Source organism: Dama dama, chromosome 20, assembly GCF_033118175.1.
Source record: "Dama dama isolate Ldn47 chromosome 20, ASM3311817v1, whole genome shotgun sequence".
Classification (NCBI taxonomy): Eukaryota; Metazoa; Chordata; class Mammalia; order Artiodactyla; family Cervidae; genus Dama; species Dama dama.
In genome coordinates, this window is record NC_083700.1 from 98,203,677 (window position 1) to 98,229,380 (window position 25,704).

The following is a 25,704-nucleotide window of genomic DNA, read 5'->3' on the forward strand; positions in this document are numbered from 1 at the left end:
CCTCTTCCCTCTACACTTAACCTCATCACACGGGCACCCAGCTTCACTGTGTGTGCTAGATTCTGCTCCTCCATCTTCAGTCTCTCCACCTCTTCTCATTTCTCTTATACTTTATTCCAATCTTTGCCAACCCCAACATAAAACAGAAACAAAGACTTTCCTTCAAGCTTCTATACTTCCCTTCTTTATCTCCAGATTTCCCCCTCTGGCCTACAGGATAAAGTTTACACTCAATGTGGCATAAAACGTCCTTCAAAACTTGACCCCAGCCTAGCCTCATGAACAGTCACTTCCACATTGCAACTGGCACTGACTTCTCAACTCCCCAGGCCCTTCCAGGGCCCTCTTGTATCTCAAGCCTGCTCTGCCATCAGGGAATAGCCAGGCTCCTTTCTGCCCTGACACAATTCCCCCAGACAGCTAGGGGTTCTCAGGTGTGGTTCTACATCTGCCACTCTTCTCCTGCTATGCTGTAAAACTTCACCATCGCTCCCACTAGAGTGTGAGTTCCTCAAGGGCAGGATTGGTCCTCCCTGTCGCTGTGTCCCCAGGGCCTGGCCTGGCACAAAGTAGATGTTTAATAAGTGCTCGCTGGATGAATGAGTGAAGAAATCAGTCAGCTCCCGTTTAGATGGTTATGTCTGAATGTTCATGATATGTAGGTCCATAAAACCACCAACTTCCCAAAGCTGCCATGTGCAGAGTGGCAGATTCCCATCCAAGAAGGCCGGTGCAAAGTCTATGAGGCATTTTACAGCTACGACAGGAAATAGCAATGTCAGCAGCGGTGTCATCTTTGGACACTAAGGAGAGGGATTCAGCGCCATGAACGGTCAGTTAAATTGTAATTGGAGTGAACTGTTCCTCTGCAAACCATAATGTTCTTTAGCTACAGCCAAATGGCATTCAAGAAGAGGAGAAAATTTTTTGAAATGTCAAAGAAATCATTTCCAATTTGGTGCTCACAACCAGAGACTCTAATGATCAGTGGAAATGAGAAGCAAACAAATTAGCACTAATGGAAAATGGCTTTTGGAGAAGAGGATTTAATTTATAGTCAACTGATCATGGCATGCAGAATGCAGTAAAAGTCAGTTTCACCAGCTTGATCATAAGAACCAGAGAATACCCGGAATGCCAGAGAAAAATATACGTGTGCCATCAGGCTTATTGGAATCTCTCTGTAAGTGGCAGCCAATTAAAATGGTCATTATTTTACCTTGGAGAGAAAATGGTCTGAAAAAATCAAAGCACATGAAATTAAAATCTGGATTAGGAGCCCCCGTCCAAATTGGTTTTTCTGTGGCCTTCTAACCTTGGCAAGGTCTTCTGCAAGGACGACAAACCTACTTTGTCTTCAGCCCAGAGTGGTCTCTTTGTTTTTAATTTCCTCTCCATCTTCAGAGGTGATTAATAAATCTAGACTCATCCATAAATCATTTCTATAGCAGCCAAATGGTTCTTCTTCATGCCGGGAAATGAAAATCATAGAAACCTCAAAACCCCCAGCTCTTGTACTAAGCCAAAGAGGTCCTTAACAACAAGAGAGAAGAGGTATTAAAAATCAGAAGGTCACTAGGTCTTGTTTCTAAATAAAATTTCTCAGAGGGCTTTTTTTGTCCTCCTAAGTCAAAAGACATATTTCAAAAAGCAAGAGGCCTCCAGGACATGGGCTGCCAGGCTGGCTCCCTGTCCTCACATGGCCTTGGATACAAGGCAGTCGCTCTCTCCTGTTCCTGCTGGTTCCATCTGCAGAATGGACGGAGGCCTCTCCCAGTCCTACTCCTCACTCTCAGCTCCTCATTCAGAGAGAGAGAGGGAGAGATGGAGGGAGAAGACAGATGTAGAGGGAGAGAGAGAAACATTCTTCTTCCAAACTTCATGCCCAGGGTGTCCTGGCCTTCACCTCCCTCTTAGGGCCAAATGCACTACAATGTCACTTTCTCCTCATAGACGTTCTTCCTTCTGCTCCCTACTCATACCCTCTTCACACACCCCTTCTGCTACCCACCAGCTCCCCACAGACTCCATATGCCCCCATCTCTTCCCCACAGTCAGCTGCCATTCTCTCCATCCTCTCTCCACAGACCATTTTCCCTATCACTTTCCTGCAAAACCCTCTGCCTTCACCAGCTGCCCAGACTTACCCTCATTCTCTACCCACAGACCCCCTTTTCCTCATCCCAGACTCAATTCTGCCTCTGGCTCCACTCTGCAGGCCTGCCTTCATGCTCTCCCCGCAAGATGTAAATTATTTAGGTCAACCAGAGTCTCCTGCCCAAGTTCTGCTCTACGCTTCATCCTCCTGGACCTGATTTCTTGCCTTTCCTTCCCTTCCAAACTTCTTACTCTGCCCTCAAATCTTTTGTTCCTGATCAGCAAAGTCTCCCACCACCCTTAGCTCCTTAGTGGCTCCACACTTGCTCTGCTCAGCTCCAGCTTACCCCAAATGCTGGGTCTTCCTCAGGGCACCATTTCTGCATAGCTAACCCTGGAGAAGGCTGCTTACACTTTTACACCCCAGGGATCTCAGGGCTGGGAGAGGGACTAGGGTCTCCCTACCATAGCCCACCTCAGTTGCTACTCTATCTGTTCTTTGTGAAAACACTTGCTACTTTAGCATCATGCCATTCAGCTGTATTGACCTTTGCCCCTCCTCCTGCTGTCATCTACAGACTACAGAACAACCTGCTATACTCATCAAGGATTTTGGTACTTGGTTCACAAGCATCCTCCTCCCTTTCCCCCTCTTCAAGTTTTGCCATCACCTGGCGGCGGGGTGGGGAGTGGGGGTGGCGGCGGCAGATTTCAAAGGCCATATCAATATACTGGCTGTCTTCTGTACTCCATTTTGGCACCCTACTACCACACCCTGGCCACACCCTGGACCTTGTCATCACCTGAAACTACTCAAACTTCATTACACCACTTTGTGAACATAATTCTCTCATTCAACTATTTCCAAGATCTGGGTTCTCTGATTTCACTGGGACCTCCAGCCTGTAACACTTTTACACTCTCCTATGCAGTTTAGGGTCTATGGTCCACCATCTCAATCACTCTTTCACCAGGATCCTCAACTTCCTTGTCCTTTGTCCTTCCATTTCATCCACCTGATACAATTCAAACTTAGATCAACTCAATTCACCTTTCTGCACCCACCAGTAGATGGCCGAATATTGTTGGGGGAAAAATACATAGCACACAACCATGCAGACTGCTGCTGCAATAAATAAATGGTCTCCAACCTCAAGAGAAGGACTGATGCTAAAGCTGAAACTCCAATACTTTGGCTACCTGATGTGAAGAACAGACTCATCTGAAAAGACCCTGATGCTGGGAAAGACTGAAGGCAGGAGGAGAAGGAGACAACAGAGGATGAGATGGTTGGATGGCATCACTGACTTGGACATGAATTTGAGTAAACTCCGCGAGTTGGCGATGGACAGGGAGGCCTGTCGTGCTGCAGTCCATGGGGTTGCAAAGAGTTGGACACGACTGTGCGACTGAACTGAACTGAACCTCAACAGGGCTTATAACTTCCCAGAAATCTGTAGGCTAGCCCAGTCAACCTGCTTGCATTCTCCAAGGCAGCTGTTTCAATCCTCCTCTGCTCATCTCAAATCTTGCACTCCATCTCCAACCTCTCTCTCCCGGGCTAATACCATGGTCCTACTACACAGAAAAAATAGAATCCACCAAACATGAATTTTCTCAACTTCCTGCTACCAAATCTACTAATGTACTAGTCTTACATGCTTCCTTTCTGTCACAAGGCATCCCTCGAAATGAATTCTGCCATCAATGCTTTGGATCCCCAACCTTATTCTTTACCTGGGGGCACCACTTTGTTATTTCCTCTTCCCTATAATCTTCTTCCTCTTTGCTGGATCCATACCGACAGCATTTCTCCCATATGAATAAAAACCTGTCTCTCCTTCCAGCTATCACCTCTCTCTTCTCCTACAAGAGCCAAACTTCTTGAAAGTATAGTCTTCACTTCCTCACCTTCCCACTTACTTTTCAGCTCAATGTAATTTGACCTCTGCTCCTGCAGTTCCACTGAAACTGCCTTTACAACCACTTCTTTGTTTCTAAATTCAGTGAATCTTTTTAGATTTTATTTATCTTGATTAGTAATCAGCCTTTAACACTTTTCTCCCTGGTTACTGGAAAAGCACGTTCTACTACTGATTAATGAACAACTGTGGATGAGATGGCTGGATGGCATCACCAACTCAATGGACATGAGTTTGAGTAAACTCCGGGAGTTGGTGATGGACAGGGAAGCCTGGCGTGCTGCAATTCATGGGGTCGCAAAGAGTCGGACACGACTGAGAGACTGAACTGAACTGTAGATACTTCACCTCAATTACCTTTGCAGATTCATTCTCCTTCGCCAGAACCTCAAACACAGGTGCTTCTCAGGGTTCTGTCCTAGGCTCTCTCCTCTTCTTTTAAAAATGTTTATTTCTTTGGCTGCCCGAAAAAATAAACTCCTGCATGCTCAGTTGTGGCATGTGGGATCTTTAGTTGCAGCATGAGAACTCTTTATTGGGGCATGTGGAATATAGTTCCGTGACCAGGGGTCAAACTCAGGTCCCCTGCACTGGGAGCATGGAGTCTTAGCCACTGGACCATCTCTTCTTTCTCTACACAGACTCTCCAGGCAAGCCAAACAAATCAGTCCAGTGTGTGGCTGCCATCTTTAAGACATTACAGACTAAATATTTTAATTTCCAGTTTAGACTTATCTTGCAAACTTCAGTCAGGCATACTCAGCTGCCTCCTGGACACTTCCACTTGGATATTCCACTGGCACCTCAAACTCACCATGCCCAGAACTAATTCTTTCCTAACAACTCTCCTTTCTGTTTGCCCAAGGCAGGAATTTAGACATTCTTCACTTTTCCTACTTACCCCACATCCAACCAGTCACCAAGTCCAGTTCTTTTAAACTCATAAGTGTCTAAGGAATTCATCCTTCTTTTCAATCCTGTTACTTCTCCACGCTTCAGGCCACCATAATTCTTTCACATGACTGAAACAATGTCCTAAACTGGTCTCCTTCCTTCTCCCAGTCTCCAATCCATTCTTTTCATTGATCTTTCTAAAACATTAATCTGATTGTTACTCTTTTGTTTAAACCTCTGCAGCTTCCCCATTGTCCTTAGGATAAAGTCTAAGCTCTGGTGCTCGGTGGCATAAAATGCATTGGAAATATTTTTCCATCAGTAAGATCTACCCATAAATTCAGGGTTGAGTGTGGCATCAAAGACCCTCCAGAATCTGGGCCTACCTATTCTTCCAAGGTTGCTCTCCCATTAGTCTCTCCTCTAGCCAGAAGATGCTCAGAGTTCCTGGCACCAACCCCTCACTTTCCTCTTTGAGCCATGCAAGGACTCATGTCTCCACAAGTCTTTCAAAGCCCAGCTCAAGAGCCATCTGCACTGCCATAAATTCCCCTTCTAAATCTGAGCTCCTAAAATCCTTAGGGCCTACTCTTCTTGTAGTATTTATCCCTCGCATAGTATTAGAGCTGGTTCATGCACGGTCTCTCTCCCTCTCCTTTTAAGAATTACGGAAGTGAAGCGAAGTGAAAGTTGCTCAGTCGTGTCCGACTCTTTGCGACCCCGTGGACTGTACAGGGAATACTCTAGGCCAGAATATTGGAGTGGGTAGCCTTTCCCTTCTCCAAGAGACTTATGGAAGTCAGGGTCAAAAACAATCCTAACTAGAGTCCGCTTATGTAACAGATGGTAAGTAAATATCTTTTAAGTGCGTGGATAAATTTAAGAAAACTTTACTCCCTAACCCCTTATGTCGCGCACGAACAGGGCACTCTCTAAAGTCTTCTCCAGAAGATAGCACCTCCTTTGCATTCTACCCATCCCACCACTCAAAATAAGCCTCGACCAACTGGGTGGACCACGGGCTGGCACGCACCACTGTGGCCGTTTTGTATGGTTTTTCTACCTCCAGCCCTCGGAGCTGCGGTTGGTAGAGGTCGGTGGAAGAAGCTAGATGATGCAAGTCAAAGGGCACTGTTGTCCGTTCGGTAGGATAAGACTCGGTTAAGAAGGGAAACTCTCCTGATCCCTAGAAAACGCAACTCTCCCACAGACCCCCTTACCTACACGGGAGGGTGGGGACTCTTCCTGACTGGCGCCTTAGCTGGCCAATACCTAATTCAGACAAAGCGAGTTAGCCAATGGCCGGGGGCCAGAGATAGAGCAGGGCGGGGCATGGTTGCTAGGGCCTAGCAAGCGGGGTGCGGCGAGAGGCTCCGAGAGACACTCGGTGGTTGCTAGGGGTAGAGGTCACAGAGCGCGGCTTGGGGATTGGGTAGCGTCGAGGGAGGTGGGTGGTGATTGGGCGGTGCCCAGGAGTCGCTTGGGTGAGGTGCAGGCGCGCGAGCGGGAGTTCCTGCCGGAGGCCCAAGCTGAGGGCCGGCTCCTTCACCATGGCTTCAGCCCAGCTGGACTACACCATCGAGATCCCGGATCAGCCCTGCCGGAGTCAGGGTATGGAACGAGGGTTGGGTCCAGTCGTGGGTAGGTGACCTAAGGAGTCCGTGGGTTGCAAGCGCAGTTGTGGCCCCGCCCCTCCTGCGGCCCCGCCCTCTCGCGGCCCACCTCCTCATAGGGTCCGGCCGGTCCTTAGACTTGGTCGGGTCCAGAGAGCCCCGCCCCTTAGTAAGCCCCGCCCCCAGGGCGCTTTCCCTGTCCGAGCCCCGCCCCTCCCCGGCGTCCACACGCCCCCCCCCGCCCCCCCACCAGGTTGGGGCTTTTTTTCCCTGTCTCTTTAGTTCTCAGGTCCAAGCTTTCGCTTCTCTCCCAGTAACTGAAGGCTGCCAAGGACAGGGGACATCCTGATTCCTTTGTTTGGAGTCGTGTTTCCCACTGCTATTCTTTCTTGGCGGTTGTGCTTAGGGGCTTCCACTCGTTATACTACATCCACTATTTTTCCCAGGCTCCATGGAGAAGCCCAGGACATAGAACCTTCACCCTTTCCTCCTCTGCACTCTTCTAGGCAGTATAGTTAGCAGAGCCGTCTCTGCTGTGAGTTAGAAGTCGGCTCAAATCCCGACTCCACCCTTCAGTAGCTGCGTGACCATGGGTAGGTTTCCAGCTTTTAACTTCGGTTTCCTCATCTGCACAGTTGGGGTACCAACAGTAATCTCCCTCCGACAGTGGTTGGTTGCACAACTGAGATTGTTTGTGTAAAGGACCCAGCATAATGCTTGGCACTGAATGAGTTTAGTGATTAGCTTTATTTTCCTCCCTACAGTCATATTAGAGAAAGGAGTGTGGCAGGGCCACAGAATTAGTAGCCTGTAGAGCAGGTCTGGATCCCTGGCAGTGTGAGTCGGATTGGAGTTCCAGAGAATAGAAAGTTTGGCCCGGATTGGGAGTGAATTACGGTAGAGGAGCCTTGTCATACAGCCCAGCTCAAGCTGCAGGTCTTGCCTGTCTTACTCCACATCACTTTCACACCTCCAGTCTCACCACCAGCCGCACCTCACCTCTTCTCCTGCCACCCCAGCCATCTTCCCAATGCAAAGCTTTGATCTTACCACTATTCTAGCTAGAACCCTACAGTAACTCTTTTTTTGCCCCCAGGATAAATCAAGTCCTGATTCCTTAGCATGGCATTCAAAGTCCTTCATCATTTAGCAGCCCCTGCTTACCTCTTTGTTCACTATGTCCTTTCACGTTCACTTTGAGTTTTGTGTTTCGGCCTCCCTAAGCTGCTTGTGAGTCTCCACACCCTTCCTGCTTCTCTCTGCTCCTGCTGTTTCTTCTGTCTGGAATGCCTTTTCCTCTCTGCTGCCCGCTCCCATGTCTGGTTCATCGTTTAACGCTTCTCTCAGATATTACCTCCTTCAAAAGAGCCTTCCCAGACCCCTTGCATAGCAGCTTGTGTTCTTTAGATCGGGTCTAAGAGGGGAGTGCAACCTGTAGGCTCTTGACAGAGCAGGTAGCCCCAGACCAGTTGTGTTTCACTGAGCTGGATCTGTTAGCCAAGGGCTCTTGGGCTTATATATGTAAAAATGCTTTTGAAAAGTCTTGGCATCAGCAGGAGATGAAGTCAATTAATATTTTTACCCTTAGGGACTTCCCTGGTGGTCCAGTGACTAAGACTGCAGGCTCCCAATGCAGGGGGCAGTGTTCGATCCCTGGTCAGGGAACTAGATCCCGAATGCCACATCTAAAGACCTGGCACATGCTGCAACTAAGACCTGGCACAGCCAAATAAAAAAATATTTAAAAAACTATTTAAAATAATTTTTTAAAAGATTATTGCCCTTGGAGCACCTTTAGTTGCAAAGGTCTAGAGCTGCCTTCTGCGTGGCCAGGAGGGCGGAAGTTTGTTCCTCAGCCCCAGTGGGCAGCCTTTGCGTTTCAGTTCTACCTCCTGCTCTTCTTTGGTTTTGGCAAGTTATTGAACCTCTCTGAGCCCCAGATTCCCCAACTGTAAAATGAAAGTGATAAGAGTGACTACCCCACGGCATTGTGAGGGTTAATGAAGTAGTGACTGACATGGAGCAGGTGTGTGTGCTCCTGTGTGTGCTGCCTGACGTGTGCTCTGTCAGTATTATTTCTTCCCCTTGTGGCTCCCCCACTGCTTCAAGGGGCTGGGTCCTAGAACTGGAAGAAATCTCAGGGGGCCATTTTGTCCTGCCTCCTTCTCCTGTCAGGAGAGCTTGCTGTTAGCACCAGACCCTTTCCTGACAGGATGTATGTTGTGTCAGTGTGTTAGTCGCTCAGTCGTGTCCGACTCTTTGCGTCCCTATGTACTGTAGCCCGCCGGGCTCCTCTGTCCATGGGATTTTCCAGGAGTGGGTTGCTATTTCCTTCTCCAGGGGATCTTCCCAGCCCAGGAATTGAACCCAGGTCTCTTGCATTGCAGGCAGATTCTTTACTCTCTGAGCCTCTGGGGAAGCCCTTCCTCCCAAATATCCTGGCCTGTTGGAGGCAACTGGATTGTTAGAAAGCTTCCTTTTCTGGAGCCACAATAGGCCTTCCTGTCACTTCTGCTTTCAGGTCAGCATTAGCTGTGTCCTGTCCGTGGGCTAGTTGCTGGTCGCCTCAGAAGTGACTCACACACAGACTCCTTGCAAGGAGCTGTGGTTCAGGGAGGACTGAGGATTTAGAAGCAGGTGGTTTCACAGTGATGTGGTGACTGCAGGGCTAGGAGGTCGTGGTGGGTACAACACAGAGCCAGGTAGTCTCTCTTCCTCTCTTTTCAAGATGACAGCTTCATCTCTTTTCTCCGAGAGAAATACCCCCAGGGCCTTCAGCTGTTCCTCCTCTGGTGTGGTTCTAATAACCCTCTCCTCATGATCGCCCTTCTGCACTGGCTTTGGTTCCTCATGCCTTTCCCTCTCCAAGTGCATACCCCAGAGCCAAACTTGAGCCTGTAGGACCCCTCAGAAGGAAGCGACAGCAGTGCGACCCCCCACATCTCTTTGCTTCCTGTGTGTAGAAAGCGCCCCTCCAGGCTGATGTGGCTTCACAGAGCGACAGTCTTTGGGGGTTTTGCACTTACTGTTTAAAGGTGGAGAAATGTGGAAGACGGTCATATTTGGTTTCTGGAATTGTGTTTCCCCCATACCTGAGCTTTAGAGCCACAGAGCCTGGCACTGCTGTGAGCTGATAGAGAGGCGAGCAGCTGCTGCTGGCACACAAGTAGTGGGAAAGCAGCTACAGATCTGGGGCCCTTCATCGTTCATGGTCCTTCTGCTGGAATTCCCACCAGGCAGTTATTTGTGGCTGACTGGGCCTAACAAGGATCGTCTGCCTGGTCCTTTGCCAAAGCTGATCCCTTGACCTGGCATTCCTCCCTCCCCACCCACTCCTCTCTGACCAGTGGTCCCCTCGCCCTGCTAATGAGAGTTGGGTATTCTCTCATTTCCTTGGGGAAGGTCCTGTCCTCAGGGCCCCCAGTGTAGGGATCCCTGTTGTGTTGTTTGGACGGTTTTGCTCACTGTTGCTGGAGCCTGGCAGGGAAGATGTGCCCGATGAGCTGAAGGGAGACATTTGGCAGCACTCTGGCCCTGCCTGAGGTGCTCTGCCATCCAGGCCAGGGTGGCACTGCCCCTCCTCCGAGCCAGAGACTGGTCAGCCAAGTCCTGCCCCAGGGCCCCTCTGTGGCTTGCGTAGGCACTTCTTAAAGGCATCCTGTTGCTCTCATGTTCCGTAAACATTTTTACAAATAATTGATTTGCAAAATTAGTGGGGCTGGGACAAGGGGCTCACTCTTAGCCTTCCGGGGAGTCACAGAGAAGGCAAGCGATAGGTTTGCTGTGAGCCCAGGCTTCATTGTCAGTCTACCCTTGGGCTGAGCGCTGGCTGGGGTTGAAGAAATGAAGACCTTGTCTTGACCCCCAGGAAGTTTCTCCCAGCACCAGGGAAACAGTATTGGGTGGACCATAGTTTGGACCACCATGGTGGGCTGCAGGGGTCAGCTGGCTTCCTGGAGAAGAGTGACCCAAGCTGTAGATAGAGAGCAGCAGAAAGTGCAGAGCTGCGACACTGGGGGACTGGGAGGGGCCCAGAGGAGTGGGGCCTTGGCAGGAGGCCGAGATGTGCTCTCAGGAGCAGGGGTGAGAGAAAACCTCAAGAGCTGTCACACCAAAGAGGCCTCACAGGCCCGGGTGCCGAGTTGAACTAGACTCTCTTCTTGTCTGTGTGAACCCCAGAGGTGCTTTTTTTTTTTTTTTTTTTCTAAACAGAGGAGTTTTGTTCATTTTTTGAATCATGACCTCTTCTTTCATTCATTAATAGAAACCCTTCCTAATTTGTCTGCTTTGTGCCAAGCATCATGCTAGGCCCTGGATCTGAGCTCCAGACCTGAAGGACCCTTTGCCTGAGGTCTCTGTGGTTTCTGTTGGGCTTACTCTGTTGACCAGGCCCTGCTCACACGCCAGGTTCACCAAGAACCCCTCATATGATTTTATTACTCTTTTGACCTCCTTGTGAAGTCTGGAGTACTCTTATCCCATCTTACAGATGAGGGACAGGAGGTCAGGGGAGGTGAAGTGTCTTGCCCCAAGTCATCCCAGGTTCCAACCCAGGAGCCTCACTCCAAAGCCTGTGTATGCATATTTCAGTTGCCATCAGGAAGTACTGCCTGAATACAGTTCCATTTCTCAGAAACAGTTAAGGACATGCATGAAGAAAGAGATGTCCATTAAAGTACTTTTATAACAGCAAAAGATTAGAAACAAACATTGTGTCCAATAATGGGAGCTTGGTCACCATAAATTACAAAATGTCTATAGCTGCTCTGCAGCCACTAAAAAGAATGGTGTAGAAATACATAAACCGACAGGGAGAGATGTTCACAATATATTGCTAAATGGAAGAAAGCAGATTACAAAGTGGTATGATTCCAATTGTATAAGATATTCATTTTCAAAAAAAAAAAAAAAAAGATATTCATTTTCTACTTTTTCTACAGTGAGCATGCATTCATCATGAAGTAATAACTTCAATTCACTGAACTCTTTCTTTGTGCTAGGGTAACATGCTAAGCCCTCAGTAGTCATTTTTTTGTTTAGTCTTATGTACTGTTGTCCTCATTTCGCAGTTAAGAAAATTAAAGCTTAGAGAACTAGCTCAAGGTCTGTTTCATGGTTATTAGTGGCAGAGAAGATTTGAACCCAGATAGGGTTTTATATGGTAGGTTCTCCTAGATACCATGCTACTCTTCGGTACTATTATTCCAAAAGGTTAAAAAAAGTAAATTTAAAATGAAGTAATTTGGTTTAAATATAGGAACTCTAAGACTCTAGAAAGTATTTCTTGGGAGTAAAGGAAATTGAGGATCCTTTGATTCTTTTGCATTTGAAGAAGAAAACATAGTTCTTTGTATTCTGAGTCCCGCTTGCTGATGAAAAGCACATATTGTTCCACAAATCCTTTCTCTTTGTCAGCCTTTTCCTTTGTCTTCCCCACATGCCCCTGGGATATACACAATCTAATTTATGCTCTAGTTTTATGACTTGAACTGTTGTACAATATAGTATGTATCTGTAATTCTTGTATTATCAGTGTCAGTGTCATTTGTTGAGAAAAGTCCAGAGGACAGAGAGCCCCTGAGATTAAATTGTTTTGTGGGATACTTAAGAAGTGTCAGGCTTGAGAAGCCTTGCCAAGGGACTTCTGGGCATCCATGATCTCTTTGACTTCTCAACCATTATTGACTCTGCTGACTCTGTTGACCCTCAACCTTTTTTTTTTAAAAAAAGAATTTTTAACTCTCATTGCAAAAGTGATACTTAGGGATATTTAGACTGTGAATTTAAAAAATCATGAAAAAGAAATTGCCTCTAATCCCAGGAATGATTGCTATCAATATCTGATGCTTTTTTTTCTATGCATAATATGTGTAGGTGTGCATGTATGCATGTACATAGGATTCTGTTGTACATATTCTTTTGCAACTTGCTTTTTTGCTTAATATGTTATTATTAATTTTTAAAATAATAACAATATTGAGATATAATTCACATTCCATAAAATTCACCCTTTTAAAATGTGTGATTCATTGGGTTTTAGTATGTTTACAGGATTGTACACCCAGCAGCACTATTTAATTTCAGAATATTTTCATCATCTCCAAAAGAAACCCTGAACCATTAGCAGTCTCTCCCCATTTCCCGCTGCCTCTAGCTCCTGGCAGCCACTCATCTGCTTTCTGCCCTATGGATCTGCCTATTCAGAACATTTCGTATAAATCATATAAATGGAATCATATAACGTGTGATCTCTGTGTCTGGCTTCTTTCATTTAACGTATGTTTTCAAGGTTCACCCATGTTGTAGTAGTGCTTCATTCCTTTTTATCACCAAGTACTAGTCCATTGAATGGATATACCACATTTTACTCACCCATTTACAGGTGATAGGTATGTGGATTGTATCTACTTTTTGGCTGTCATGAATATTGCTGCAGTGAACATTCAGTACAGGTTTTTGTATGGACATATGTTTTTGGTTCTCTTGGGTCTTATACCTAGGAGTGGAAGTACTAGTTCATACGGAAACTCCATGTCTAATGTTTTTGAGGAACTGCCAAGCTGCTTTCTAAAGTGAATGTACCTTTTTGCATGCTCACCAGCAGTATATGAGGGTTCTGAATTCTCTTCATCCTCAACACTTGGTGTTATCTGACTTTTTGATTATGCCCATCCTAGTGGATCTAATGTAGTATCTCATTGTGGTTTTAATTTTCATTTCCCCGATGACTGTGATGTTGGACATCTTTTCATGTTCTTATTGGCCATTTGTACATCTTATTTGGAGAAATGTCTCTTCACATCTTTTGCCCATTTTAAAGTTGAGTTATTTGTCTTTTCATTGTTGAATTGTGAGTGTTCTTATGTATCCTGGATACAAACCCTTATCAGATGTATGATTTGCAAAAATTTTCTCCCATTCTGTCAGTTTCCTCAACTTTTTGATGGTATCCTTTGATGTACAAAAGTTTTTAATTCTGGTGAAGTCCTGGTTTATCTTTTTTTTTCTTTTATTCCTTTTACTTTTTAGTTATGTCTAAGAAACCATTCTCTAATCCAAGGTCACAAAGATTTACATTTTCTGCTAAGAGTCTTATAGTTTTAGCTCTTACATTTATGTCTATGATCTGCTTAAAATATTCCTGAATATTTCTGTCGTAGATTAAGCATTTTTCTTTCTTAGAAGTGGAATCACTAAGTCAAAGATTGCATGTTTTTGAGGCTTTTGCTACATGTACCAGAATTGTGATTCTTTTCTTCCTATCGTTTTCCTCCCCCTTCCTACTTGTCTCCCACTGCCCTGGTTCAGACCTTTACTATCTCTTGCTTTGCATGTTACAGTCATCTCTGACTTATTCCTAATGGGGCCTTTCAGCGCAGTGGATAAGCACAATGGCATGGTGGTGACAGTGTATAGACGAGGGGCATCTAGCCCTGTCTAGTGATTTAGGGGAGTGGTGAGAAGGGGCTGGAGAGGGCTTCAAGGGGAACTTCTTGGATGTCAGCAGTGAGCTGACTCAGCAAGGGGCATGCGCATTAGCAAAGCATAAACATGGATTATCAGCATCTGGGCTGGGGAGTGAGTGCGGTCCTGGAGGCAGGGGGCAATGTGGTGTGGTGGTTCAGAGGTGCATGCTGGCTCTGCCACTTCCTGGCTCTATGTTTTTGGGGAGAGAGACTTCTCTCTGTGTTTTAGTTTTCTCATCTGTAAAATGGGGATAGCAATAATAGTTAACTCCTCCAATGGTGGAGGGACCAAATGAGGCAGCATGTGTTGAGGTTCTGACTTTGGTGGCCAGTCCTTGAGGAGGAGCAGGTGGAAGAGGTCAGTGCTGGATCTGTTGATGTACAGGTTTGGAGCTAAGTGGAAAGATATTTGGTTAAGACTGGGGGCTTTGTTTGTTTGGTTTTTTTTCCCACCTAGGGCCCAGCCGGCATAATGGTGTTGAGCTGGTCTCTAAGTGTCACCACCTGGGTTTGGAATCTAGCTTCACTGCTTGTTCGTTGTGTAACCTTGACCAATTACTTATTATCTCTGTGGCTTAGTTTTTCATCAGTAAAATGAGAATAATAACAGTACCTTGTTCATAGGATTGTTGTGACGATGAAATGAGTTGATATATAAAATGCTTAGGGACTTCCCTGGTGGTCCAGTGGTTAAGACTCTGTGCTCCCACTGCAGGGGGTCAGGGTTTGATCCCTGGTCAGGGAACTAGATCCCACATGCTGCAACTAAGACCCAGTACAGCCAAATAAATATATTTTTTAAAAAGTGCTTAGAATAGTGTCTGACACAATTCTCTTTTTGCTGTTATTGTTTTTCTTGGTGATGGGAAAGAGGGGAAGATAGGGGCGGAAGGAGATGTGAAATTCAGAGAAGTTTGTGATGGTTTAGGACTGAGGTGGTTTTGATTGCCTGTGCAGGGCCGTGTCAGTCCTGGTGTAGAAATGGGAGACGGGGCCAGTGCCTAAGTCTCCAGTGCCTGAGGGGCAGCGGTCAGAGGCTGGGAGATGTCAGCAGCGGGAAGGGGAGAGGGTGGTGACCAGTGGGAGGAACATAAAAGGAGCAGGGGCTCTTGCAGAGGGTGGAGGAATCACACGATCTGGATGTGGCAATAAATAACAATAGCCATAGCAATTACTTTTATTACTCTGGAAAGGGCAATGGGTAACAAGAGGAATGCCAGCTCTTTCTCCTTGGATCCATCCTTCACTTTGCAGGCACGTGTTCATTCATTCAGCATGTTTCTGCTGAGTGCCTGGACGGGCCAGCTACAGTCCTGGGCACCAGGAATGTGGCATTCAGTGTGACAAACCCGGTTCCTGCCTTCAGGGACCCCTCTGGCTGAGGGGTGACAGATGTTATTCAAATAATTGTGCAAGTCATTAATCAGTATAGATTGGATCCTGCCACTCCCCCAGTTCCAGAATCTATTCGCTCTCCACTGCTTGGGATAAAATGCTGACTCGTAAGCATGGCTTGGGGGCCTTGCAGGATCAGGCCCCCCAGTCCCGCTCTTAGCAGCTCTCTTGCCCACTCTTGCTCCCTCATCCAGGCTTCTAGCCTCCCAGGACTGCTTGCTGTGCTCCAGAGTGACTTTAACATCTCCATCACCGCCTGCCCCTGCTCGTGCCCTCTTTCCACCTGGCATGCTCCTATAGTCCTTCAAGACCAGCACAGCAAGCATGTCACCGTCACTCTCTCAGCCATGGTCCCAGAGCATCTTGGACTTTTCTGGATGATAGCACTTCATGTCTAGAATTGGAATGGGCAGCGTGGCTCCAGTGGGAGGAGGTCGTGACAAAGCTCCAAGTTAAGAAGGGCATGGAGAAAGGGGTCCTGGGAGGAGACTGTGTTGGGGGAACAGGAGATGCCCGTGGGTAGGAGGGGCATCTTATGGTTCAGGAGGGGCGGCCTTGAGTGCCTGGGTGGAGTTGGGGCACCAATTCCCTCCTTTTAGGAACCTTATGAAAAGCTTGGGCTCTGGGAAGAGGCAGCGTGTCCAGGGTGTCCATATTCTGAGTTTCTTCATGAGAGGCGTGTCTGGTGAAGTCATTCCTACCTGAGTTGGTGAATCCAAGGGTGCCAGGAAAATCTGATGTGGAACAAAGTGGAGTTGTAGAGCCCAGCCGTGGTGGGAGGGGCAGGTCAGAGAGCCAGCGGAAGTGTCTGAACCTTCCCTGTCTGGGAATGCGCCACGACTGCTGGTCAGGGCAGCCACCAGGGGATGTGACCTCCCTCAGCCTCCTTCTCCCTATTTAAGATGAATCCCCTAACCCTTTGCTGATGTTTTGCTGGTGGTACCTGGAGGGGAGTGCCATATGGAGGCGCTAGGGGAGGGGAGACCATACTCAGACAGTTGCACGGAAGTTAGGGATCCTCCCTGGGGCAGGTCTCAGAAATCCAGCGGCTGGACCTCAGATGGTCAAAGGTGGATCCAAATGGTAGCTGTCATCACCACCCGTGAGGTGGCTGCAGCCCGAGCCTTATGGCTAGCCATCGCCAGCAGGGTTGGGCCTCTCCACCAGAAAGGCCAGTGCAGGCGAACCACTGCCCTGGCCAAGGACCAGGCCAAGAAAGTTGGTGACAGTATTTCGAGTGGCCTGACTTAGAGCTGTGGAACCATCCCTCTTACTGGAGGCTGAGGTCACTGTCAGGGGAGCCTGGGAGGGCTAGCAGGGGTCAGCATGGGACTGAGGCGTTGGCAGCTCCTGCTCCAGGCTGAATTGTAGCCCAGCCTGGGATCCCCATGGGCTCGGGCAGTTAATCTCCAAAGGCCAGAGTCGCCACTGCCGGAGAGCAGAAACACTGAACTTTTCAATCACATTAATTTCCACAGGAAATTGTTGTCTTCCTTTTGTCCAAAGGTTAGTGATTTATATTTACCAGCCTCTTAACTAGCCTTGAAATTTACTGTTGCCAGGTCACCACCAGCGTCCATAAATCTCCGGGTGGCAGCTGAGCATAGCCAAGTGGCTTGATCCTTGGAAGAGTAAACCCTGGCCCTTTCAGGAGGGCAGATAACTGGCAACAGACAGTCCCTGCACAGAAGTCACCCCAAGGGGTGTGAATACTTTCTTGGTGGGGAAAATGAGAGGAGGCCTGACTGACAAAATTGCGGGGAGGCCTCCAGAAGCAGCTGTGGAGGAGGCAGCTGGCTTGTGCCTCGGCACATCAGGGAAGGAGATGTACTTCTGGTGGTGAACGGGGCTGGCAGCCCAGAACACCTCAAGCGGGTTAGTTAGGATGGGGAGTAGGGACCGGGTTCCCAGCTCTACACTTCCTGTGTGACCTTAGGCAAGTAACTTAACCACTCTGTGCCTCAGTTTCCTCATCTTTAATAATATTCCCTGTAGTGTGCTGTGAGGATTAAATCTCAGTAAATACTGACTGTCATTCTGCTCTGTCAGGACAGGGTTTGGGTTGGTAGGGGCCCCCAGAGTTGGTCTGCCTCACTTCCCCACCTACACTGCCCTATCGGTTTCTCTTTAAAACCCTGTTCTTCCATCTGTTCATGGAATTAGAACAGGGGCTGGCCAACTTTTTTCTGTAAAGGGCTGTACCTTAGACCTTAGACTTTGTGAACTGTGTGGTCTCTGTTGCAGCTATTCAACGCTGCTGTTTTAGCTTGAAAGCAGCCATCAGTTCAGTTCAGTCATTCAGTTATATCCGACTCTTTGCAACCCCATGAACCGCAGCACGCCAGGCCTCCCTGTCCATCACCAACTCCCAGAGTCCATCCAAACCCATGTCCATTGAGTCGGTGATGCCATCCAACCATCTCATCCTCTGTCGTCCCCTTCTCCTCCTGCCCTCAAAGCAGCCATAGACATTATGTAAATGAGTGAGCTGGGCTGTGTTCCAATAAAACTTTATTTGTGGACATTTACGTTTCATGATTTTCACATCACAAAATCTTCTTTTGATTTTTTTCTAAAACTATTTTAGAATGTTAAAAGCACTTTTATCTTTAGCTCAAAGGTCATTTGAAAACAGATCATGGGTTGAATTCAGCCCATGGCTTGTATTAATATCTGTGGTTTGCTGATCCCGGGATTAGAAAGTGAAATTGCATGGAGGAAATTTTTTTTTTTTAATTTTTCTCACCTGGGCTGTGTCTCTGAGCGAAAAGAAAAGGGCCCTCAGGTGGCTTTTTCCAGTTACCTTGCAGTGCCACCTGAGAAGCCTAAAAGCCAGTTGAAGTGAAGGACAGAGGAAGGAGCCTCCCAGGCACCTGAGGTGCAGGGGCTGAAAGAATGCATAGGCCGGGCCCCTGGCGCTTCCCTGCCAGCAGCTCTCGATGGGTCAGTCACCCCATCCCACACCCTAACTGCAGGGCTGACAGTCCCGCCCTGCTTGTGTTTCAGAGAACAGCCCCGACCAAGATGGGAAGGAGGCTGGGACTCGACTCCCTTTGGTGATTCTCTTGGGCTGGGGAGGCTGCGCCGACAAGAACCTGGCCAAGTACAGCGCCATCTATCACAAAAGGGTGAGTACTGCGGGCGTGTGGACTCCCAGTGCGCTGGGGCCCCTCTGCGGGGGGCTCTCTCCGCCTTGGCTGCCCTCATCTCCACGCTGCCGTGGAGGCTGACCACCAGTCAGGGGCCAGGCAGGCCTGGGAATGGCACCAGGACTGGCCTGTGAGGAAGATGCTGGGCCCGTGGGGACTTGGGCAGGATTATCACCCTTTGCAGCCAACTCTGTGGCCTGGTCTATCCCCTCCAGCCCCCTGACCTGCTCCCTCTTCCTTCCTCCCCAAACCCCACGGTGGCAGACCATCCCCACTGTGCTCCCGGCTGAGGTGTCAGCCCAGACCTCAAGTCCCTCTGGGCTGGTGCTGCCTTTCTGGGCAACAGGAGCCCGGGCCGGGTGTGCTGGGCATAGCGTGGACTCCTGGGGCTTCCTCCTTGTATCACTAGGAGAGTTTCTGTCCTAGGGTTGACCATGGCACCTTCATGTTTCCAGGGTAGAAGGGTCTTCTGGAGAAGAATTCAGGCCTGAGGTTTCCTTGCTTCATCTCAGGCCTCACGAGAGTTGGATATAGAGGCTGTGGTGATTGGAGCGAGCCTTGGGAGGGACTCTTATACCTGAGTACCCCTTTCACAGCTTTGGCCACTGGCCTGGCCCTGCCCTCCTCACCCAGGCCTCCCAAGGGAGGGAGGCAGTACAGACCACTCCCCCCGCCCCCCCAGCTGGAAGCCCTGCACTGAGGGGGAGTGGCAATCACCTGGGAGAAGGACCGGCTAGGGCCCCTCCCCTCAGCCTCCCTCCACTGACCCAGGTCTGCGCTGTGCCCGGGTGTGTGGTGGCCCTGCAATAGGAGGGGAGTTGGAGGCCTCCCCTCAGCCAGCAAACCTGGTGCCCTGGCATCGCCTTACTCCTTAAGTAGTTTCAGCTGCTTCTGAATTCCACTCCCTGGGCAAGGCTACTTTGTCCGGCTTCTCCATTAGACGAAGATCCTTGAAGGCAGGCGGAGGCCAAGAAATAGGTGAGTATGGCCAGAATGGAGGACAAAAGGAAGGGCAAGTGTGAAGAGATGAGGCTGGGAGGGTCCTCAGGGGATTTAGGCTGGGGTGTGATGTTAGACTTGTGCTTCTCAGAGTCCTTCCCTGCCAAGTGGAAAAAGGATTGGGGAAGCCAGGTCCGGAGGCCACAAAGTGAGATTGTTGCGGTGGCCGGAACCTTGAGGCTGGTGGTGCCGGTGGAGGGAAGTTGATGGATCAAGGGGCTTGTTAGGAGGCAGAGTGATTGATGAATCACCGTCAGAGAGATGGTGTGGGCACGGGCATAGGTGGGGGTCCAGGGTAATGCCAGGTTTCCGGCTACAGCAGATCCCTGGTAGAGGTAGGTGTGTCCTTTGAAACAGGGAGCGCTAGGAGAGATGCCTTAGACTCTGGGCTGGATGAGGTTCCCCCAGGGAGTGTGTAGAGAGCAAGGAGAAGAGGCTCAGGTCAGAACACAAGCTCTGAGAAGCAGGAGATAAAGAGGATCCATAGTGGGAAGGAGGAGAGGCCACAGGAAGAGAAGTAAACTCAGGGGAGCAGGATTGAAGAGAGGAAGAGAGTCTTAGGGAAATGGGCCAATGACAGGGAGAGAGGAAGGACATTCTTGGGGTGGAAGGCACGGGGAGAAGGTGATGGAGTGGAGAGAGAAAATGATCCCAGGGAAGGCAGAGGTGTTGAGGGGGCAGGGCTGCTTGTGAGGGGTCACCTGGGAAAGGAAGGGGTGCTTTTACCTTCGGGTCAGGAGGATGAGGTGGGGGTAGAGAAGAAATTTTTCCAACCCCAAACTCCTAATACTTCATTATTTAAAAGAAAATAAAAGCATTATATTCTACCCCTCAGAGATGACCTCTATTTAGCATCAGTATGTGTCCTTTCAGCTTTTTTTCTGTGTGTGTCTTTTCTTTACCTAAATAAGATTTCTTGAATACTCTATTTTTGTATCCTGCTTTTTTTTTGGACTGTGATTTCCACTGTCCCATGTTAATATATTTTAATCTCATCAAGTTTCCAGTCCATGGTCAGATTCTCTGATAGTCGCTAAAGAGTCCTTTACCGCTGATTTTCCTAAACCGCCAGCCTCCAATCCAGGATCACCCATTGCATCTTATTATTTTGTTCCTTAAGCCTCTTTTGTCTAGAACAGTCCATTTTTTTCCTCCCTGTTATTGAAGAGCCAGAGGTTTTTTTTGTTGTTGTTGTTCACACCACGTGGCATGCGGGATCTTAGTTCCCTGATCAGTGATCCACCCGACTCCTGCGGAGTGTGGAGTCTTAACTACAGGACCACCAGGGAAGTCCCAGAGAGTTTTTCTAAGAGCTTGTGATACCAAATGCTGCTGGAAGGAAAGTACGACGGGGACTGAAAGGCGTCATGGGATGGAGCCCTTCGGGAGGATGTGGGCGACCTTGGTAAGAGCAGTGCAGCTGTCAGAGTGGAGTCCATGGGAGGGGACCAAGGAGAGAGCGTGACTGTCAAGGTTTGTCTAGGAAGGTGAAGAGAGGGTGGGACAGACTTAGCGGGGAACATGGTGTAAAGGCAGAGGCTTTAGGTTTTTTTAAATGAGATCGGTTTGTGCAGGAATCTGGAGCGAGGAAGAGACTGAGAGTACAGGAGGTGAGGACGGATGGAGCAGGCTGGGACTGAGCGAGTGTGCAGATGGAGATGGATGGCTTCCAGGGAGAGACAGGAGACTGGGATGTGACCGGCGCGGGGGCTTCTGGGAGCATTTGACTAGAAACAGCAGAGGTGGAGGCCTCAAAGTGAGGCCCAGGGAGGCCCCGTGTGCACACTGCACAGGAGCGCTGGGCGTGCGTAAGGCCCGCTGTGCGTGTGCTCCCACCGGCGACCTGGAGGTAGAGAGCACACACGCCCTCAGAGATGGCAGGTTCACAGGCACGGCTGAGTTCATGCCTACACCAACAGGTAGTTCTGCGTGGGAATGCTTCTGGGGAGGAGTGTGTGTGTGCATGCGTGTGCCCGTGCATGTGTGTGCATTCCTGAAGGTGGTGTGTGTGCTTGTGGGTGTGCTTCGGCAGTTGTGTGCACTTCACAGGTGGTGCAGTGGGTACTAGTGTGTACTGGGAGTCATGGGCACTTGCATCTAAGGGGTGTGAGGTAGAGAGGCTGTGTTTTTTGTTGTTGTTGTTGATTTTTTTTTCTTTTTTTTTCCATTTATTTTTATTAGTTGGAGGCTAATTACTTTACAATATTGTAGTGATTTTTGCCATACATTGACATGAATCAGCCATGGATTTACGTGTGTTCCCCATCCTGATCCCCCCTCCCCCCTCCATCCCCATCCCATCCCTCTGGGTCATCCCAGTGCACCAGCCCCGAGCACATGTCTCATGCATCCAACCTGGACTGGTGATCTGTTTCACCCTTGATAGTATACATGTTTCGATGCTGTTCTCTCAGATCATCCCACCGAGAGGCTGTGTTTAGTCCCAGGAGTCGCGTGTGTGTGGTGGTGGTGGTGGTCATGTGGAGTGTGTTTGTATTCATTGGCAGTGTGTGTGTGTAGGTTGAAGGTGGGTGGAAAGACATTTCACAGCACCCTGGGGAGTTGGAGCAGAGCGCTTTGTGAAGTTTTCCAGAGCTGTGGGGCCAGATGGCACCCATGACCCCTCGCTGCAGTCTTGGGAAGGGTGGTCAGGTCCTCTAGGGCCTTGGCAACAGCAGAGGTGGGAGGAGCTGGGGCTCATGTGGTCGCAGTCAGCCAGAGGGGAGGAGGTCAGGGGGCCGTGGCAGGGTAACCTCAGCTGACTGTCTCTTTCTGGCTCTAGGTCATTCAGGTACTGCGCCCATATAATTTTCTCCTTGTTATTATTCCTGCCACCACTAATGACTGCTCTTCTTAGCTGGAACTCTGTGCCATGTGCTGTTTGGGGGCACTGGAGATACTTTTTTTTTTTTTTTCATTTAATTATACTGTAATCCCATGAGATGGATGTTGTCCCAGCTTACAGAAGGGAACACAGATTCAGAAAGATGAGTTAAATTCATCTATACTGTTTATAGATGCTGGTCCCAGGAACTGAGCCCAGAACTGTCTGACCCCAGGGCCTGTGTAACTCAGAGTCCCCTGACAAAGAGCCCTGTGTCTCTGGCATGCGTTAATGGCAGAGGGTTAGGACTCAGGGTGGCTTTGGTCACCTTCTCTAATTGGCCTAGAAGGGCATCTGTGTGAGGACCTTGAGGTGTACTTTGACCCAGGCATTGAGGGATACAGAGGCCTAGAGATCTTTTAGCTATTTTAGAATTTGAGGAATAATGCATTTACTGTACTTGGAATTTCAGGGAGAGCGAGGAGTGATCCCAGGCTTCAGAACCAAACAGGACCCTGCGAGGAAGGTGGCAGTGGCCAGAGACTGCGGCCCTGCGGGCTTGGCTCACGAGTGGCCTCTAGTGGTCAAGGCTGGGCCTGCAGGCTGTGTCTTGGCGGCTGGGTCTCGTGGGGGTACCTACTTGTCCCTGGGAGGCAGGGATTGTGCAGAGCAGAGTGGCTGCAGCAGGGTGTCGCCAGGCAGTGAGGCCTTAAGTGTGCCAGAGTTGATGAGATGAGGGTACAAGGTCATGGGTGGGAGGGAGACAGCAGACCAGAGTGAGAAGGCTTCCTTCTGGTCAGCCCAGAGGCCTCCAAAGCGAGCTCTGGGCTCGAGGCCTCAAGGGCTTGGCCAGCATGAAGCAATTATTCCACAAATGGGCCTGGAGTGGACCTTCCCCTCTGTTAGGCACCGGTGTCTAGGAGAGGTGAGCATGCACCTAGGATGCAGCAGGGCCTGGAGGACTTCCAGCTTATGGGCCTGTGGAAGTGAGAGCTTCTGGACCCCTCTGACCTTAGCTGGTCCCCGCCTCTCCGCCCTGCCCCATCCCGGAGGACCAACTGGGCCTCTCTCCTCTCCCCAGGGATGCATCGTGATCCGATACACAGCCCCCTGGCACATGGTCTTCTTCTCCGAGACCCTGGGCATCCCTTCACTTCGTGTCTTGGCCCAGAAGCTGCTTGAGCTGCTCTTTGATTACGAGGTTGAGAAGGAGCCCCTGCTCTTCCACGTCTTCAGCAACGCTGGCGTCATGCTGTACCGATATGTGCTGGAGCTCCTGCAGACCCACTGGCGCTTCTGTCACCTGCGTGTGGTGGGCACCATCTTTGACAGCGGTCCCGGTGACAGCAACCTGCTGGGGGCTCTGCGGGCGCTGGCGGTCGTCCTGGAGCACCGGCCTGCCGCCCTGCGCCTGCTGCTCCTGGTGGCCTTCGCCCTGGTGGCCTTCCTGTTCCACATCCTGCTCGCGCCACTCACCGCCCTCTTCCACACCCACTTCTATGACAGGCTGCTCGACGCAGCCTCTCGCTGGCCCGAGCTCTACCTCTACTCCAGGGCCGACGAGGTGGTCCTGGCCCGGGACGTGGAGCGCATGGTGAAGGCGCGCCGGGCGCACAGGGTCCTGGTACGCTCCGTGGACTTCGTGTCGTCCGCACACGTCAGCCACCTCCGCGACTACCCTACTTACTACACGACCCTCTGCGTCAACTTCATGCACAGCTGTGTCCACTGCCCTCCCCACCTCACCTCTGCCCCAGAAATAAATGCCTGACTCTTCCCCACAACCTACATCCATGGGTGGGGTCCTCTACTGGTACAGCTCCCTGCAGCTCTCGGGGTCTCTGCGGTCCTCCCGGTAGAGAGTTCCCATGGGCCTCTGCCCTGGGGGACCATGTCGGCCTGTTTACCCCAGGATCCTGGGGGCAGTAGTGCCTGTGCAGGTCTCTGCAGGAGCCTTGCAGCGCTTGTGTTTGCTAAGTGCGGCAGTCAGGCTGCTGATGCCCGTGGCATCTAGGCTGCGAAGGGTTAATAAAGCTGGGGGTAGGGTGAGGTTGAGCCCCAACATTGATCTTTGATTGCTTGAATGGAAGGTGAGCTTTGCAGGGAGGTGTTGGAAGGTAGGGGAAGGCTGGGGCAGGGGCTGTGATCTGTGCTCCCAGGACCTGGAAGGGCAGGCTTTGCCCCCAAGCCTGGAGCCACATCCCCTCGGGAGTCTGAGGTGGAAGCCATATGGGGAGCTGACAGGTGGGGGGCTGGTCTGTCCAGGATCTACTACACTTTGCCAGGAAGCCACTGGACCCAGGGAAGTTGCAAGATGTGCGTGAAGTGGGCAGATGGTGTGGGGAGCAGGAAGACAGCAGCACCAGCTGGGAGCTGGGACAAGCTGAGTCAGGAGTCCTAAAGACCAGAACCATTGGCCTTCATCTCCTTGAGGGAGACCCACTTGGATCCTCTGTAGACAGGAGCAGTGGCTTCAGCCTTAGAATTCTGTATCATCTATCATCCTACAAGTCACTGCTGCACAATACTGGCACATAGTAAGCATTCAATAAATATTTGTTGATTGATTGAGCTTACTGTGGTGATCCCTTCCCAGGTGGCGCTGGCAGTAAAAACCCGCCTGCCAAAGCAGGAGACATGAGACACAGGTTTGATCCCTGGGTTGGAAAGATCCCCTAGAGGAGGGCATGGCAACCCACTTTAGTATTCTTGCCTGGAGAATCCCATGGACAGAGGAGCCTGGCAGGCTACAGTCCATAGGGTCACAGAGTCAGACACGACTGAAATGACTTAGCACACTGTGGTGATTAAGGGACTTGGGGGGCAGGGATGGTCTTTGAAAGTTTGACAGTCAGTGAAGGAGAGGGCTGGAAGAGCTCTGGGTGGGAGCTGACCCCTGATAGCCTCAGGGCTGATGCAGCTGCTGTCTCCAGAGCTCAGCTCTCCCTGCATGGCCTCAGCCCTCTGGGATGGCCCCTCAACTGCTGCAGCCCGTTCCTACTCTGTGGCTGCATTCCTAGCCACGGCCAACAGGTGGCAGTGCTGCCTGTGCCATGAGATGGAACTCAAGGATCCCACAGCAGGGCGGGTTTCCTGCCCTCACTCAGAGTTAATGTCTTCTATTAGAGAGCATTTGGCCCCAGGGGGTGAAAATAACCAGCCATCAAGGACCTACGGAGTCCAAGGCAGGGAGAGGGGAGAGGAGAAATCTGATAAGGAGCCAGCTTGATGGGAACTTGGCGTTGTCCCCTTCTCTTCTAAACCGTCAACCATCACTGGAGTTGCTCTGCTCAGGCCACATACATTTTCCGAGTCTTGGGCCCCAGGATCCTTGCTTTCAGAATA

At 49.8% G+C, this 25,704-nt stretch overlaps 1 protein-coding gene across 2 annotated transcripts; it reads left to right on the plus strand.

Annotated features, from left to right (window-relative positions):
* Positions 1-6,356: 6,356 nt before the first annotated feature.
* Positions 6,357-24,930, plus strand: TMEM53 (transmembrane protein 53). Of its 2 annotated transcripts, none has more exons than XM_061122102.1 (3): positions 6,357-6,524; positions 18,394-18,515; positions 23,441-24,930. In XM_061122102.1, the coding sequence occupies exons 1-3, from the start codon at positions 6,464-6,466 to the stop codon at positions 24,128-24,130; spliced, it is 873 nt and encodes a 290-aa protein (XP_060978085.1). In that variant the 5' UTR covers positions 6,357-6,463; the 3' UTR covers positions 24,131-24,930. The 2 variants fall into 2 exon arrangements, with proteins under 2 accessions (XP_060978085.1, XP_060978086.1); XM_061122103.1 differs by lacking the exon at positions 6,357-6,524 and adding an exon at positions 19,416-19,514.
* The last annotated feature ends 774 nt before the right edge of the window (positions 24,931-25,704 follow it).

Coding starts and splice junctions, on each gene's coding strand:
- TMEM53 (XM_061122102.1), top strand. CDS start 6,464: ATGGCTTCAGCCCAGCTGGACTACACCATCGAGATCCCGGATCAGCCC. Junction 6,525..18,393: donor TCAGCCCTGCCGGAGTCAGG/GTATGGAACGAG, acceptor CTTGTGTTTCAG/AGAACAGCCCCGACCAAGAT. Junction 18,516..23,440: donor GCGCCATCTATCACAAAAGG/GTGAGTACTGCG, acceptor TCCTCTCCCCAG/GGATGCATCGTGATCCGATA.